A 15917-nucleotide genomic window follows, 5' to 3' on the forward strand; every position below is an offset into this window, starting at 1 on the left:
CGCTGGTTCGGGGAGGGGGGGCATGGCAGATTAGGCAGTTAAAGAGCTTGCAGAGGAAGTGGAGTTTTAATGCTGACAAGGTTCCTGTGGAGCGTGTTATGCTAATCTGCTCGTGTTAAGCGCTACAAAATGTCTGCCGTGGAAGAAGGGGGGAAATGCACCATGAAAACATCCGGCTCCGGCCAAGGAAGGAAGGGGGGGGGGGGCACATTGCGTTTTTTTTTTTTAATTAGATTTTTTTTTTTTTGCCTTCCTGTAACCTGCGAGGGGATTCGAAGTCCCGATTTTCGCCGTCACGATTAAATGAACCCGATTGCCGTTTGGGCTCTGCATCTGTTACATCTTAGTAGAACGAATGATTTAAGATTCACGTCACTGCCTATATAACGAGCGCTGCTGGCACGCCGGAGCGGAAAAGCCTCGAATCACTTGGGGGGGGGGGGGGGTGACTGATGTTAGCGAGTCAAAACGAGAAAACGGATCAAAAGTAGCACTGCAACTAACGGTTGTTTTCATCATTCATTAATCTGACGGTTATTTTTCAACTCATTTGTCCCCCCCCCCCTTTATTCCAAATTTCCATTTGAAATTTGACGATGATTCACCAGGCTGGTCAGAAAAATTGGCAGAAATGTTGATCTTTGTTCTCCCAAGTAGAAGCAGATGATCACAAGTCTGCTTCTTTGCAAATTTACTGCGGAGAGGGCGTAATTCCGCAAATCGCCACCGGTTGAAATGCCCGCTAGCCGACATCAAACACGCTCGAGCCTGAGCCTTCCTGTCGCCGTCATCGGGGAGCCTCATGGAGGCTTGTCAGGCCTCGTTAGGTGGGCAGGGGGGTAGCGGGACGGCGGGGGGGCGGAGGGTGTCTGCACACTTCAGCAGCCAACCAAGCGTCCGTCCGTCCGTTCGCAAGCTACGGCCTGCGCCTGACTGTCGCCACTTTGTCGCCACCCCGTGACACGTGCCTTTCAAACCGGTGCCGACTGTCACAACAAATCAAGAGGGGGCAAGATTTTTACGGCCTTCTGTTGATTGGGAATGCCATTGTTCAAAACAAAACGTGGAGCCTAACCCGGTTAACTTTAGCCCAGAAGCACGGTACACCCCTGGGCTCATTTGGGTTGTGGCTTGGGGAATTAGAGGTCATGGGGTCAAACCCGGGTCTGGCTGGCTGGATGATTTTGTTGGGGGTTTTTTGCAGAGAGATGCAACGGAGTACACCCCGGACTGGTTTCCAGCCCTTTGGGCTTGTCGCCCCCCCGTGACACACCACTTCATTCTGATGATGATGAAAGGATGAAGTGCGATTTCATGAGAATGACAGGGTAGATCGTACCAAGATCTCCCAGGATGCTTCGGACCCTGAGCTATTTTGCTGGCGGGCGACTGTGCGCCCTCGTCACGAGTAAAATGAGAAAAGTCAAAGAAAAATAAATCAAGCCGACCGCGTTGCTCTCACCTTTTGAGTCGCGGTTCGGGGGCAGGGGGGGATTCTTTCGAGTGTCCTCAACGGGGCTGTCTGGCCTCCAGGTAGTAAAAATGCCCCCTGAAAGATCAACAATAAGGTCCAAAAAGACCAACAAAAAAATAAATAAATTGTCACGGCACAGCTACGGAAAGTGTTTCTACGGATTATAAGAAGTTCTGCATCAAAGCCGACCTGAATAATTACATACAAAAGTGTAAAGCCTCTCTGGGCCACCCCCCGTTCCAAAATCACCGATGCACCTTTGAAAAGTCCGAGTGTGGACGGCAAGACAGAAGCCTGTGAAGTATTCCTCTCACATCTTCACCAGATTTATCATTTGCAGACCCCATACATAAAGATGAGGGGGGGGGGCATTCAACAGTTCGAGTCATATTGTGTGTGCGGTTTACTCCGATTGTCTCAACACAGAACACACACACACACACATTACGATTGTCTTCCAGCACAGGTTTTGGAACAAGTTCTCCAAGGCAGAAATCATCCATAATTCCCCCAGCAGAGGGTTTAGTCATCACCCTCCCCCCCCTCCCCACCCCACACCCCGCCTTGGACAACCCGACGGATGGACCCGACTTGATGGGCGGGTGGACCTGGCAAGTCCAGCTGGGAGCGGAAACCCGAAGAGGAAGCGTCCAGTTGATGCAGCTGTTTTCTCCCTCTCACGCCTTCTTCCCCCCCCCCCCCAACGTATCAAGTGTCCGAAGAGGGGGGTGGGGGGGGGTGAGAAAGGCTGGGGCACGCAGTGGGCTTGTAATGGTGCGGGTGCAGGCCAACAGGTGTTTGACAAGTCCAGCAGACTGCCGTTTGGTCAAGGGGGCTTGTGCTTGTTCCTGCACGCATGGACTTGCGTGGGTAAACTTTTTACTGGAATAGGAACGCAACGTGTCAGTCGTCCGTGGCAAAGCATCGTGGCGAATGACAAACACGTTTTACAGCCCATGCCTGGGTGTGGGTTTTCTCCGGGTACTCTGGTTGCCATATTCTCAAAGATTTCAGGAGATTTCAAGCTGTGTGTGTGAGTGGGGGGGGGGGGGGGGGGGGGGGGGTTCAAGAGATGCAAGAACCTCACCCAGCCACTTGACTGCCATCGACCGTGAACCTGGGCCAACGCTGACTGTGCGCAAGATACACGCACACGCGCGATCGTCACGATGGGAGCTCAGAGGCGATCGCACTCGGGCCTGCCGCGATATGAACTCCCCATTGGAGCCAAGCTCCTTCTGGCGAGGTGCAAGGGCGCCACCGTGTGGTCGTGGTGTCAACCTGAACTGAAACACTCCTTTCTAATTGTTGGAAATGAAAGCAATTAAGGAGAGGCAACAAAACTGTGGGAAAGTTTTTTTTTTTTTTTTAAATGTAACGGTTCAGGATGACACCGAAACGTACAGCAGAAAATAAAACAGCACACACACACACACCCCAAATAGCGCAAACATTCGGTTGTAAAATATTGCAGCAGGTCGAGAACAGGCAAGACTTACTTGATGATACTCACTGACATCACTTGCCTATTTTGACATCACTTGAAGACGATGCGAAATGCAGGACTCGTTTGTTATCGATCGCCATTGACTGCAAAAGTGGAATAAAAACCAAGTCAACCAGACAAGAAAAAAACGAGTGCAGAAGAAGCGCAGCTTGGAACGATTTTTCTTTTCGGTGACGACGATACTTCCGGTGTGAAGGCATCACGATTGAAAGCAGGACACATTTGAATGCGCGAGTGCACAAAAGCACAATTTAATTATTATTATTATTTTTAAAATGCCGCTTTTCCACTGCTCCATTTGCTGTTGCTGCTCTTCAAGATGTTCTTCCTGCCCGCAATCTACTCTCGGACACACAGGCTGATAATCTGTACGATTATCCTGTGGTGCGGGTGGGTCAGAGCGATTTTTCGTCTCTCATCTGCTCGGAAAACGGCCGAGGGCGACAACTGTCAATGCTAAAGGGAAGGCCAAATTTAAGCAACAGCAATCAAAGCCAGCAAACGTCAGATCGGAGGTCTCTGAAAGATTATCCGTTGGTGTGTGGTGTGTTTAGAGTGATCTTTTTCCCCCACCTTTGATCTGTTCTACAAAAGGAGACATGGGTTACACTACCACTGATAATTAGCATTAAAAATAAAACAAACAAAATCTTTTTTTGGACCGCTTCCGATCAAAATCAGCAAAAGTCCAATTCTGGGAAGTCTCTGAAATCTTATCGTGAGGGATTATCTAGTGGTGTGCGTTGCGTTTGCCGCTTTAAGGAAATACAGGAGACCCCTTGTTCTCCTCCATTGTTGTTTGTTCGCACTTCTTGTAGTGAGCGATGCGTTTCAGTGCGGCGTGGTTTTCGCGGTTTCCCCACAAGGCCTGGAAAAAAAAAACATTGTTTCGAGTACGTTTGCGCTACCTGGTGGGGGGACACTGTCAATTCTTTTGGGTTTGGTTTCTTAACGTAATTGCGAAAAAAAACAAAAAGTAAAACCAAAAAACTTCAGATGTTAATCATTTTAACACATCAAGTTCCTGAAAGACTTACAAAAAAAATAAATACAAAAATAACACACAACTTTAAATCTAACGGAATCTGCGCTGTGACACGACGACGGAAGTCGTTTTGGTAAAAGTAACAATATCCAACAAGTTTATCGTTTCATACGCCGACTTTTGGGTTCTCCACTGAAACGATGGTGAGGTTTTTTTTTTCCCCCCCCCAAGGGGAACGCGTCTTCATTTAGCACATGCTGAGAGACCGTCACCAAAAGCCTTTGGTTTTAAAAGACCTCGAAATAAAACGCAATTAAACTTCACATTGGGGGTTCAGTTAGAAAAAGATTCTTTTTGTGGGGGGAGGGGAGGGGTGGGATGCGGGGAACGTTCCGGTGGGTTTTGTTATTGTTCCAGGTCCTGACTGAATCCTCCATAGTCCAGCGCGAAAACCCAGTCTGGCGGGTTCTCGTGGTACTCATGAGTCAAGAGTGGCGTACGAGCTGTCCTCATCGTATTGGTCATCTGCCGCGGGGAAAATGTCGCCTCCGATTCCAAAGAAGTTGTCTTCCGTCTCAAAAAGGTTGTCTTCCGTCACAAAATCTTGGTCCTCCCCCGACGCCAGAAGCCGGCTCGGCAAGCCGCCCTGGTAGGAGCCGTTGCCGGGCCGCTCGTGGTCGTGGTTCTCGTCGTTGCCGGCGGACTGGCGCTGGTTTTGGGGAGCGGACGCCTGCCGGCTGTCAGACGGGGTCAGGCCGGATTTTTTCATTCTGTATTCAAGTTAGAAGGAGTGTCATTCGGATCGTGTAACGCCGACTCATTCACGACTGTCCCGCCCCCGATACTCCATTTTCACCTTCTTACAACGGCTTGGCAAATACTACGAAGCGTTCGATACTTGATGTTACGCTTTGCGGAGCGCGGGCGGGCGTACGCTACATCCAACGGGTTGTTTTTCCAACGCGGCCAAAAGTTGAACAAGAGAAAGGCTGCGGGGTGCACGTACTGGTTCTTGTGTTTGGCCCCGCTGATGTGAGACTGGTACTGATCCACGGAGTTGAGCTCGATGTTGCAGAGCGTACAGGGAAAGCCTTTTGCTGTGGACGCCGCTTTAAAAAAAACAAAGAAAAAAAGTTAGATGTCGTGATTTCTTCTTCTCCTCATGTGACAAATGCGTCAAGGTACTGACTCGGAGTAGCGGGCTTGCCGTAGAGCTTCATCAGGTCCTGCTTGGCCAGTTGCTTCTTGTGCTTCTTGCCCGAGTAGTGCTGCTGGGCCATCAGCGTGTTGTTGAAGGACGCCTGGCAGATGGAGCAGAAGCGCTCGGGGTCTTGGTCGCCCCCGGGACCGCCGTTGCCAGTTGCGGTTGCCGCCGCCGCCGCCGCCACCACCTCCACCTCTGCTGCTTTCTTCTTGGATTGAGATGGTGCGGCCTGTTGGCCTACTGGTGAAGAACAACGGTAAAAGCGCAAAAGAGTCTTCAACAGGCATGTCCAAAGTCCGGCCCGCGGGCCAAATCCGGCCCGCGGTCGAATTTCATCCGGCCCTCGGCCCCCGTCATAAAATCAGTGCCGTCTGGCCCGCGGGTTGGGCGCAATGGAACACGTGTTGCATTGACTGAGGTCTCGTAGACTGGTGAGTGATGTTTCATAGAGTACTGCTTCCCTCTAGTGGCTAAATGAGTAATAGCATTCACTAAATGAGTAATAGCATTTAGACACTAGAGGGCATCACTCACGAGTTAACAAGACATCACTCCGTGTTTATATTGACTGATATGTCATATTTCAAATTCCTGTTTCAAATGAACCAAAAGAAATTCTTAAGATTGTTGAAATTAAAATAAAAATGGAAATGTGAAATAGACTGGCTTACTAAAATTTGTTGAACAATATTGTTGTTCAATGTTAAGAATGTCAGCCAAGGTCGGCCCCCCGACATTTTACCACATAAAATCTGGCCCCCTTGGCAAAAAGTTTGGACACCCCTGGTCTTCAAGATGATTATGTCACGTCCCGGGGTTGCCAGCAGGGGGCGGGCTTTCTGCCCGCCGTTTACACACCTGTCACCCATTTGGCAGTAATTGCTCAGCCTTTATTTGAAGGCTCTGGCAGTCTACTCACAACCGCCGCGCCAATATTCTCTCGCTAAAATTACTATTTGGATTACTTGTTGCCTCTTAGCTTTGTGGCTGTGATCACGCGTCATTATTTCCTATTACGTACAAAATGTATATAATCGTCTAATCAGACCTTCCTTGTCATTTGTTTTCCGCAAGCGTTTTCTGTTGTTCCCTTTATTCTATCCCTGGTCCTTATTTTGACCAGCGTTTTTTGTTATTCTCCCTGTCGGGTATTTTGTGTTCGTCATTAAAGACTCCTTTTGTTCTCTGACAAAATCTCTTTTGTGTCTGCTATTTCGGGGATTCACCTTTCAGTTATTTTGTTGTGCACGAAGCAATAATTCCATCGCTTCGGGCACAATGTGATAGATTAATGCCACTCCCAGTCCAGTTTACTGTCAAACAAAATAACAAAAAAAACAAAGAGAAAAAAAAAAGTGTATTTAAATAACCACATAATTCGGTCTTACTTCATCGGGGAAAAAAAAAAAACAACGGCATTTCTACACAGTACAAGGGGGAAAGATGGATTGAGATGAGTGTTCTGAGTTTCTAAGTGTGATTCTTTGTTGGGTTGGTCGTGTACGTACAGGTCTGAGGGTCCACCGATTTCAGTTTCTTGGCGTGGATCTTGCCCTGGTAGTGAGACTGTGCCATGACGGGGGACGTGAAGGTCATCTTGCACATTTCGCAAGCCTTCATCGGGTCTGACTCGCCATTGTTGGCGTCGTACTGAAAGACAAACACAAACAGTCAGTCAAGTGACACTCTTCCAAATGCAAACAGACCAAGGTGAGGCATGTTTGCTATTCGCGACTCCCGAGGTAGTTTAGTTATTCGCATCTAAAGTTTCCCATTTGGAATAGAGCCAAAATATTGAACATTCGGTAGAAATTTTGAGGTCATTTTCCAATGTCCAGTCCTCATCTCACCTGCACGACAATCGGCTATGTGTAAAAACAACCACAAAAAATAGAGAGCGACTTTGCTTACGCTGACAGAGGATAGAGACTTGAACTTTTTTGTCTCTGGCTCCTTTTCATTTTGGATGGAAAGGTAACGTCGCACCTTGTTGCCATGTTTCTTACTCTAAAAGAGAGCAAAATTAGAAAAGACAAATTAGAACGACCCCCACCGGTGATCCGCAAGGACAAATGCTCGCCGCTCAAAAAACAGGACGCCGACCTGATAGTGAGCCAGCTTCTGCGAGTCTGAGATGAGGACGGCATTGCAGACGCTGCACAGGTTGTCTGTGAACAGGTTGCCGTGCTCCTTGATCATCTGATCGACTGCGGCGGAGAGAACAAACGAAAAGAAAGACACGAAAGACAGTTTAAAAGAAGACAATGCCTGAGAATTCCACATTCAGATCAAGGAAACAAAGTCGAATGATTTTCATTTAATAATCAGTTGTGTTACGTTCTATTTTAGGAGAATCATCAAAATGTACGAGTGAAGGGGTACTTAACTGTGTAGAGTGTAATAATAGTGTGACAAAAAAGGTTTGGAGGTAGACGAGCCAAAAAAAAGGTTGACAACCAAACTAGATCTTCTGTTTTGATAACCAGGTGGTGTTGCTAAACTGATTCGATCATCCCGTTTTCTTGTAAATCAAATAATCTTTTCGATTTTATACAAATGCCTTGTTCAACCCCCTCCCAATCCGGAAAAGCACCCGTTTAGCTTGACCAAAGCCTCCGCATCAACCTCAAGTGTGACTGTGAGTGTCGAGGGTGACAATAATACAGCAAATGAATGGAGGTTAATTGCAGCGACCAAGCGGAATTCAACGTGCGGTGAGCGAAACCGCGTCATCGGCCCGCAAGTCGCTCGTCAACGGGGCTAAACGCCAAAAAAAATTTTTTAAAACGCCAGCGAACGCGAGCGGGCGCCGAAGCACCGCCGTTCAAGGCCATTCGCCGTCATTGGGCGAAAGCTGCGACCTTGACGACCAGTCGGCTATGGTTAGCTTAGCTTATCGTAGCTCAGATCACACAGTCGAACATAGCATCGCATAGCTTAAGTTAGCTTTATTCATCCGGACTTCGGCAACAAACGACGCGCGGGTCGTGAGAGATCCAACAAAGAAGGCTAAACATTTTTTTTTGGGGGGGGGGGGGTTGTTTAATCTTCAATGAGAAAGTGGTCACCTTGGTCTGGCCCCGACGGCAAGTAAGGCAATTGATCAGTGTCCATAGCGACCGCCATCATAACTTGAGCTCGAGGTTCGAGCCAGTGCGCGCAAGTGCGCATGCGCAGAAACTGGCTTGGCAACGCACTGGAAAGCTCGAAGAGGAGCGGAATTTGGCAGCCGCCTGACATTTTTGGTTTGTTTTGTTTTGTTTTGGGGGCTTTTTGGAGCCATGAGCAATGTAAAAAAAAAACATGCAAAAAAATGAATAATGATATTGTGTACAATTGAAACAAATTCACAAAACTCCACAGCTTCTTGTTTCTGAAGTCTCCCTGTTGCAACACTGCTGCTGTTGTACAAGCGCTATATAAATAAAGATGAGATGCATTTAATGTGCGTGTGTGTGTTTTTGTGTGTATTGTTAGTCTGAACAATAACTCGCACCCATGCGCATGCAGATAAACATTTGACCTGTAAGTGTCGCTGTTGTAACCCTTAGCTGTGATGAATGGAAATTCAACCCCTTCACTTTCATTGCTATTTCAAAAAGGCAATTGACGATAGCAAACGAACTACACAGTAAATGACCGGCATGGGTATGTCTACAAACCGAACACAAAATTGTGTTTATTTTTTACAAATACACTTATTATCGAGATGTAACTCAGTTTCCGTAGTGTAGTGGTTATCACGTTCGCCTAACACGCGAAAGGTCCCCGGTTCGAGACCGGGCGGAAACAGTCCTTTTAAAAATTTTCAATTTACGAGCCAAGTTCGGAAACTATTATTTCTGACACTAAAATAAAAACATTTTTAATTTAGACGACCTCAATGCCCACGGAGTGAGAAAAAAAACTGCAAAAACGTACATTTTATGTCATCAACCTTTCAATGCGTGTTGATGGGCGAAGTGGACACATTGGAATCTATCTGCAAGCCTTTTATTTAGCAGCATTAGATTATTTCCCATTTTAGCTTTTACAGGAATAAATGGGTCCTTGTCTTACTCGGACTAGTTTTTCATTTATTCGTTTTTACAGTAGATATGATAATGGATTGAAAATGTTCCACAATGAGCTCATTTACAGTGCTCTCAAGCTAGCACTGGCATTTTGAAGTTATACTTCTTCCAGAGTGAACCTAAAATGTTTTCTTGCACCAATCATTAATGGGCTATACTATCCCAAAGGTAGGACAGAAGAGACGAAAGTGACAAAAAAAAAATTGAATCAACCGACATCATACAGCAGTACAACTTTTCGCACTGAATGAAATTATGGTAATTATAATGAAATCCAATCATGTATCTTCTTTGAAGCAAGTGATATTTAATACAGCGTTCAAAACACATTTAACATCCATTCAACTGGAATGCCACATGTGGATAATATTGTACAGGACAATCATACATTCAATAAGCAGACGCGTCAAATTAGACAATAGAGCACTACGAGCGCTCCACTTCGAGGGGAGGGATAGAAGGAAACGTGGCGTACATCTTGCCATTGGTGGACACCATCAGGGCTTCTCCGTTCTTGCTCTCATCCGTCACCAGCTCCAGAAGGCACTCTGCCACATCGGACGTCCTGAAAATGAATAGTGGCACTGGAGAAGTGACGCTTAAAAATGACCATGGATCTTCGCCCTACCAAGCCTGTAGTGAGGTAAATTGGTCAAACTGTTACAACAACACACTCCAGTAACTTACTTGATCACGCCATGACTGTCTAGGAGTTGTCGGGTGGGCTGCTCCAGCACGGTGAATTGTCCCAGTTTTTGTGTTAGAGTGGCGAGCAGCTCAGTTTCCACCAAAGCCGGACAAATGGCATTAAAGCGAACGCCGTAGCCCGCCATGGTGGAAGCCATCTAGTAGATACACACGAAAAAAAAAAATACACATTGGTTGTACGCCGTTTCATGTCGCTGATAGAAGCTCACCGCCAGGGCTCTGGCAAAGCCGATTACGGCACTCTTGGTGGCACTGTAGACCGGGCAGCTCGGTAGTGGTTTGATACCTGCGATAGAGAGCAACACGTTCTATTACAGTTTGCTTAGAGATGTCAGGAAAATGCCTATGACTGAGGTCAATTGAACCAAAAATAACATGCGCTATAGACTTTTTCCAAGAAATAATTTAAAAAAAAAAAAAAAAAGTCAAGAGAGACCTTCACCTGCCATTGACGCAGTGTTGACAATGACACCTCCTCGACCGCCATTCAACTTGCTCATGTGTTCTAGGGCAGCGTAAGTCCCCTTAATGACCCCCACCTATGGCAACAAAGCCATAGAAGGCAACAGCAGTTTGTTGCATATGAGGAGTGAGGACGTAAAATAATTTTAGATTCGAAAAAAAAAAGCAAGGAAGCCTGACACAACATGCTGGCTCTTATTTACAAAACATAACATTTAGCAGATACGTCTCATGAATATGTTCTTACAAAGTTGATGCCCACGGTTCGCTCCCAATCTTCCTCGTTCAGGATTCCCGCGTTGTTGCACAGGATGTCAATTCCTCCGAAGGTCTCGGCGGTCGTCTTGAAGGCAGCTTGGCCGTGGGTGGAAGAAGAAAAACAATTACAGTCAATTATAGTCTGAACAGGCCAAGTCAATCTCCAGGCTGAGACCAGACAGTGGAGTGATTCCCAAGTGCAGTGTGATAAACGAAGAATACCAAAAAAACTGAAACTCATTTTATGTGCTCCCTTGTGTTAATTAAAAGGTGGTAATGCATCATCTTAAAAAAATTCAAACTTAACATTTCTAGAAAAGATCGTTTGTAAGCCAACCAGCCCGATAAAAATGTTATCTGGCTTCACATAGCATCATAGCACAATAACAGCTATCCTGAAAGTGAGAAAGGATACATGGCTGATCTGTGCTGCAACATTTATTGGGTGGATCACATTTATAAAGCTAAATTTATAGTACAGTTCCTCATGGCTCAATCTTAAACCCACTAATATTTTACATAGGCTGCACATTTAAAATTGGGTTTTGTCTAATCATCCCAAATACAATGTGTGTGCAGTATGCGTGTTCACAGTGGCGGGGTGAGCAGTGGCTACTTGCATGAGATTCGAGCACTCAGTCAAAACAGGCCGAGTTGATTGAGGCCAAAAGTTGTGCTCTACAAGTCTTGGGGTTATTTGACCAACGAAAGTTTTAAGAGCGTTGCAAGTGGTTTCAAATAGTGACAAAAGACAAATGTCTCATTTATAATCGTGTGTTAAATACAGCAGAATGGAGTCTAAGCAATTTTTCAGGGTTCTCCTTTCCACCCCCCATTGCTCATCAGTAACTCACGAGGCACACTTTCTGAAGATTGCGCGCTTGCCGCTTTCGATGCACTATGGGTAATTTAGAAGACAGGTTTGAACAGGGAGAAGAATGCAAACCAGTCAAACGGACACCTTTCTTTCCATTCAAAGGCAATAGAACATGTGCTCCTGCGAGCAATTTCTCATGCTTCATCCCGCACCATCTTTTTTTGAGTCTTTGTTGCAATGCAAAGTGAGCCGACGCTACCTTTCAGCTGCTCCTCCGACTGGACATCGCAGCTGAGGAAAAGGGCTCGATCTTGCCCGGCCTCCTTGTTGAGGGCCTCCATCACACCCTTTCCGACACTTTCGTTCACGTCCAACAGAACAACCTGGCGAGATGCATGCGGTCGTCAGATCAACAGTTTTCCCCATGACGTCACTGCAGAGGTCTTCACATTGCTTCCTCAGAGGATTTCATCAATCGATATTGAATCGGTTTATATCCGAAGGGCAAGTCTGCACTTGTCAATGAAATGAATGAATGTGCAGCAAAACCATTTTTTAAAAAAGTATTTACGCTCATCTTTGGAAACAGTTAAGCAGTGAGAGATGTTTGAATACCGTCGGGATCGTAGTTTATGAGAGCGAATGTGGGTGTGTGCGTGTGGACTTTAATTCTTGATACGTTATATATTTTGCCTGAAGAAAACACACCCGAGAACGGTGTGTATAAAGATACGCACGCTTAAATCCAGAAAATGTCGTCATGGTAGGCTGTTGTGTAGAACTTATTTGTTCATTTATTCTGTTTTAAAAGGTTGTTATGAAGCCAGCGCAGGGATGCTAGTTAAAGAAACGGATTTTTTTTTAGTATCCAAGTTCAACTTACAAATGAAAACTAATAAGTCCTACTCGAATAATTGCAGTCTCAAACACCGCAATTCTGTTCCTTAATGTTTACCTTTGCGCCATTCCTGAAGAGGATCTCGCTGAAGGCTTTGCCAATTCCTGCTGCAGCTCCCGTCACCACGGCTACTTTTCCCTCGAGTGACATTTTGCGTGCTTCTGCTTGAAAGAGAGGGTGTCTGGTCTGGTCAAGGTGTGTGCGCGGTTATAAATGGGGTGGGTGTGCGTGGACTTGTAAGTAAGTATTCACATCAGGCACCACCCACAAAGCCAAACTCGGTGACCGGAGGATTGCGCACAAGCAAAAGCTTGTTTACCTAATTACTGTCAATGTAAAGCAGTTAGTATTTAAGTGTGACGACTTTTAATAATGCCGAATTGATTTAAATATTTTACATCTGTGGAATATTTTCATGTCATGTAATAATACCGAGCTATGTGACGTCCAGCATCAAAAAACGCATTTTTAAAAACGGAGTTTGGTTCAATCCGTGGGCTGGGCGTGTGCTGTTCCACGAGCAACCGCAAGAGGACGCCAAAACGCCGCAACAGTGATCCACCTAGTCCTAGTGGACTCTCGACTGCACTCAGACTTATATGAATACTGTACTAAATCCGCGCCTGCAACGCACTCAGTGGCGTGGAAAGCACACTACATGCTTGGGGGGGGGGGGGGGGCATGATTATGACAATGTATCGACGGGGCTCAAGGTACCACTGCAGAAGTTGAATAAAACGTGTGCCTTAATAAATGTTTAAAAACAATCTATCCAACATCTTTAAGATGAAATAAAAAATGTTTTCAATTCAAAGTGTAACACAACAGAACTGTTGATGTTGCCTCGGTAAAAGTGTATCACAACTACTGTGCTGGAATAAAGTCATCTTGAAAAATGGCGCCACATTTACATCGGCTGAGCATGTCGACAGCCTATCGGAAAAGATCACATCGCATTTAAACGGGTGACCGGAAATCTTCAACCAAATCGAAAGGAAAAAAAAAAAGTCACCATGTAAATATTGAATTAACCATAAATATGATTAGCAGTCATGAGGTTCATTTCAGTGAGGTCACATCAGGGTGCCCTTGTGCTCATTTGCATACATTTGCGAGTGAGGGTCGTTGGATCTGAACTCCTATCAGCTTCTTTCAGGGAGGACACTCCCTGACACTTGCAACACACACACACACACACACACACTCACACACAAACAGAACCTAAAGAAGCGAGGACGTGTTGCTTCAAGGGCCACAAAGGTTGAAACAAGCTTGGCAAGACAGCACAAGTCACTGCCTCCATGGCAACTGCACGGGAACGCGGCCATCTTTTAGCACACCTCCAATTCGACAGGTCTCGCGTCCTCTTCCCATCAGAAGACGCAGTTCAACCTTTAGTGAGAATGCAGCAAAATGCTTCCAGATAAGCACACACGTTTAATGTGAATAAAATCTCAAATAATCGTGTCGCTCACTTTTATATATCGACAAGTCTGAAGTGGATGTGAGCAAGGCTGCGCACCCAAATTTTGGTGATGATTGATCACATTTTTTCAGACAATAGATGATAACCAGGAAACAAGTTTCCAATGCGTGCCTCCTTTCTTCAATGACGCAGTCAGGCTGATGTGTGGAAATTAAGCAGGCCCCACCCATGAATTAGGGCGCTCATTAACATGTGCTGAAAGTAGTCATTAAAAAAAAAACCTGACGTGAAAGATCACTTGACTTTGTCAGGAGGGTCAATTTTAGTGCCGATAGCAATTTTTATTCCATTTTATTCCATAAGCGACAAGAATCAGGCCAATCAAGAGTCCCTTTAATGCTACCGCCGGCCGGGCCTTGGATTACATTCATTCATTCATCTTCCGAGCCGCTTGATCCTCACTAGGGTCGCTGGAGCCTATCCCAGCTGTCTTCGGGCAGTAGGCGGGGGACACCCTGAATTGGTTGCCAGCCAATCACAGGGCACACAGAGACGAACAACCATCCATGCTCACACTCACACCTAGGGACATTTTTTTAGAGTGTTCAATCAGCCTGCATGTGGGGGGAAACCGGAGCACCCGGAGAAAACCCACGAAGGCCCGGGGAGAACATGCAAACTCCACACAGGGAGCCCGGAGCTGGAATCGAACCCGGTATCTCTGCACTGTAAAGCCGATGTGCTAACCACTGGACTACCGGGCCGCCCCTTGGATTACAGTGGGAGACAAAGTGACCCACCATCCACCATTTACGAACTGTATGTTGGGCCGGGGTGGGAGTTGTGTGTGCGTGTGTGTGTGTACATAAACCCCCACCCGACCCGGTCCTGCTTACGGGGCAAATGTGCCATTTACTGGCTTTCAACTGCGACTTGCTGACCAGCTGCTGACTTGTTGTGTTTTCACTGGCGATTACGACTCCAAAAAAGGTGCGGCGCCGGCGGACAATGGCACCGAGCTTTACATGTCCCTGGAGCGGTCGCACACAAAGAGCGCAGTGCGCCCACCATCCCAGTCCCGCGGCGACCCATTTCCCGTCCGGGGGCCCTCGGCGGGAGAAGGAACAACCTGGATCTAAAGCGTGCTTGCAGCCTGAGAGTGATTATTGATTATCCACCATTGGCTGTCTTTGTTGTGCTCATTGAGTCCTTCATAATGTAACAAAGCAATCATACGAACAATGCAGGCAGAAATCAAGTGTCAACAATAAAGCACTGCACATGTACACCCACACTGTGTTTGAAAACAAGAGTTAATTGAGTTTTTTTTTCAAAGTGCAATCGAATCCAATGAGAAAATGCTGCTGATGCCTGAAGGTGTCATGGGATGTCCATTTCTTTTGGACTCATAGAGGTTTTTTTTCTGGTTTACATGCAGTTTGGACCCGCCCTCTTTTGTACAGTGTTGGGAATCAATTGTCTTCCTTAAACCACTGCCTCTAAGTTGAATGCCGCCATGACCTTGGACTCCAGTGAAACGCACCACTCTGTACTGTCCACTTTGGCCTGCATGACCCTGTGTACATTACATACAGTATTACATAAACCAGACATATCTAGCTCCGGGTCTGGAGGGCCACTGTCCTGCCTGTCTTCCAGGACACCGGCCCTTGAGGACCGACTTTGGACACTCCTGACATAAACCCATTACTAAATTATGCTTTTTTTTTTTGCACCCAGACACTCTTTGGAGTGCATACAATGGAACATGACAGGATGCTTTGTTGTCATTGTGTTACTGGCGATTACAAAGTACAACATCAAAACATCAAGACAACAAAAATTGTGTTACTTTGAGAGAAATACGCACACGGCGTGGACACGTGCTTGTTTGGGGGGGAGGGGGGGGGGAGGAATCACGTAAGAGGCGTTCATGGACACGCTACTTCAGATATGTCAATTCTGTACTTGTTTATTCAGTCAACGTCCAACAAAGGGTTCGCCTGTTCCCATTCCGTTGTGTCAGCTGACTTTTTGTTAAAGTAATTAAAGTGAGTTATAGACGCGACAAATTCAAAAACCGTTTGGCGCTGCGTTGGACCTAT

General features: G+C 46.3%; 3 protein-coding genes and 1 non-coding gene across 5 annotated transcripts in view; 2 read left to right on the forward strand and 2 right to left on the reverse strand.

Annotated features, from left to right (window-relative positions):
• Positions 1–15125, forward strand: part of LOC127588025 (ras-related protein Rab-24-like) — a 75778-nt gene extending 60653 nt beyond the window's left edge. The window contains exon 9 of the transcript XR_007958943.1: positions 15115–15125. The gene's annotated coding sequence lies outside the window, so the exon portion shown is untranslated. The remainder of the gene's footprint in view (positions 1–15114) is intronic.
• On the reverse strand, positions 4193–8359 carry LOC127588003 (zinc finger protein 346-like). 2 transcript variants are annotated; one of them, XM_052046489.1, is made up of 7 exons: positions 8239–8359; positions 7274–7377; positions 7082–7177; positions 6679–6820; positions 5156–5407; positions 4973–5075; positions 4193–4736 (listed from the first exon to the last, which is right to left on the reverse strand). In XM_052046489.1, exons 1-7 carry the CDS (start codon positions 8339–8341, stop codon positions 4445–4447), a joined length of 1092 nt encoding a protein of 363 aa, XP_051902449.1. In that variant the 5' UTR covers positions 8342–8359; the 3' UTR covers positions 4193–4444. The 2 variants fall into 2 exon arrangements, with proteins under 2 accessions (XP_051902449.1, XP_051902448.1); XM_052046488.1 differs by having other exon boundaries at positions 5156–5410.
• trnav-aac (transfer RNA valine (anticodon AAC)) lies at positions 8890–8962 on the forward strand. The gene has a single exon. It is a non-coding gene; the product is annotated as a tRNA-Val (tRNA).
• Positions 9536–12664, reverse strand: LOC127588021 (15-hydroxyprostaglandin dehydrogenase [NAD(+)]-like). Its single transcript, XM_052046510.1, has 7 exons — positions 12444–12664; positions 11748–11871; positions 10661–10767; positions 10394–10490; positions 10161–10237; positions 9931–10088; positions 9536–9808 (listed from the first exon to the last, which is right to left on the reverse strand). Exons 1-7 carry the CDS (start codon positions 12534–12536, stop codon positions 9670–9672), a joined length of 795 nt encoding a protein of 264 aa, XP_051902470.1. The 5' UTR covers positions 12537–12664; the 3' UTR covers positions 9536–9669.
• Positions 15126–15917: the final 792 nt, after the last annotated feature.

This window comes from Hippocampus zosterae, chromosome 16 (genome assembly GCF_025434085.1).
Source record: "Hippocampus zosterae strain Florida chromosome 16, ASM2543408v3, whole genome shotgun sequence".
NCBI classification, from domain to species: domain Eukaryota; kingdom Metazoa; phylum Chordata; class Actinopteri; order Syngnathiformes; family Syngnathidae; genus Hippocampus; species Hippocampus zosterae.